This window comes from Colobus angolensis, unplaced genomic scaffold (assembly GCF_000951035.1).
Source record: "Colobus angolensis palliatus isolate OR3802 unplaced genomic scaffold, Cang.pa_1.0 Scaffold356, whole genome shotgun sequence".
NCBI classification, from domain to species: domain Eukaryota; kingdom Metazoa; phylum Chordata; class Mammalia; order Primates; family Cercopithecidae; genus Colobus; species Colobus angolensis.
Window position 1 is genome coordinate 661412 of NW_012116888.1, and position 1590 is coordinate 663001.

The 1590-nt window shown below is 40.9% G+C and overlaps 1 protein-coding gene across 1 annotated transcript in view; it reads left to right on the forward strand.

Moving 5' to 3' along the window:
• ZC3H8 (zinc finger CCCH-type containing 8) overlaps positions 1 to 1590 on the forward strand; it is a 41852-nt gene that overhangs the window by 18530 nt on the left and 21732 nt on the right. Inside the window, exon 4 of the mRNA XM_011953098.1 lies at positions 948 to 1085. Coding sequence (XP_011808488.1) covers positions 948 to 1085 — 138 coding nt within the window. The remainder of the gene's footprint in view (positions 1 to 947; positions 1086 to 1590) is intronic.

Genomic DNA, 1590 nt, shown 5'->3' on the forward strand with positions numbered 1-1590 from the left:
GATCACACAGTGCAGTCCAACCTGGACAACAGAGCGAGACTCTGTCTCAAAAAAAAAAAAAAGAAAAGAAAATTTTAATGCTGTCATTTTTTTGTTGTTTTCTCTACTAAAAATGGATCTATATTGCTTGAGCCCAGGAGTTTGAGGCTCCAGTAAACTGCGATTATGCCATTGCAGGATGGATGGATAAATGCAGGGATGGATAGATAAATAAATAAAAACTTAATCTATTTAAAATGTTTTCAGTGAAAAATCTGACAGTAATATATGAGGTCATTTTAAACACTTAAAGCTTTTACTGTTACAGTTCCTAATTAGATCCATCATACTCTGAACACTTCAAAAGGATCTGCCTTAGAGCTTGTAAGACTGATTTTATTATCTTACTTTTTTCTTGACAATACCTTATATATTTTTAAAAACAATGAATGGAGAATCCAGGGTGTATTATCATAATTCTCTTTTTGGTCCCTTAATCCCAGAGCTTCTAGAAAGACTGGTCAGTATCATGCCAGTTTTCACTTATTGAGGCTTAGAGAACTTTCCTCAATTACTGTAAATCATACTTCTCTTTTCCATTTGTTTGAGACAGGGTCTCACTCTGTTGCCCAGGCTGGAGTGCAGTGGTGCAGTCATAGCTCACTGTAACCTTGAACTCCTTGGCTCAAGCAATCCTCCTGCCTTAGCTTATAGTCCCAGAGTAGCTGGACTACAGGTGTGCACCCACCACACCCAGCTAAGTTTTTGTAGAGACAAGATCTCTAGGCTGCCTAGGCTGGCCTTGAACGCTTAGGCTGGCCTTGAACTCCTAGCCTTGAGCAGTCCTTCTGCCTCAGCCTCCCAAAGAGCTGCGATTACAGACATGAGCCACTGCACCTGGCCCCGTACTTCGTAAAAGTAAACTGCTATTGTAACTTTATGTCATTTTTTAAATTAATTTTTTACTTTTAGCTGCTAAACAAAAAAAAAAAAATCTTAAAGCTGGTAACAAAAATGGCAAACAGAAGAAAATGAAGCGAAAATGGCCTGGCACTGGAAACAAAGGATCAAATGCTTTGCTGAGGAACAGTGGCTCACAGGAAGAGGTATAAGAACATAGGAATACCTGGCCCCTGCATGCTTTTGGACTTTATCTTACACTTCAGTGACAAGAAGTGCTGTGTGATATGGAGAGGTGGAAGCATCCCGCAGAATCAGGGTTTTCAGATGAAGATGTCCTTTTAATATCACTGGGTTCTCCGTGTTCTTCCTTCTTACTGCAGCTTCTTTTTCCCACTAATTAGCTGCCAACACTACTTTAAAGCCGTAGTGTTCTCACTGTTGTTCCTGAATATAGGCACACAAGCTCCTTGATTTTTATTATTATTATTATTATTATTTTGAGATGGAATCTTGCCTTGTCACCCAGGCTGTTGCAATCTTGGCTCACTGCGACCTCCACCTCCTGGGTTCAAGCGATTCTCCTGCCTCAGCCTCCTGAGTAGAGGGACTACAGGTGCATGCCACCACGCCCAGCTAATTTTTGTATTTTTAGTAGAGACAGGGTTTCGCCATGTTGGCCAGGCTGGTCTTGAACTCCTGACCTCAGGT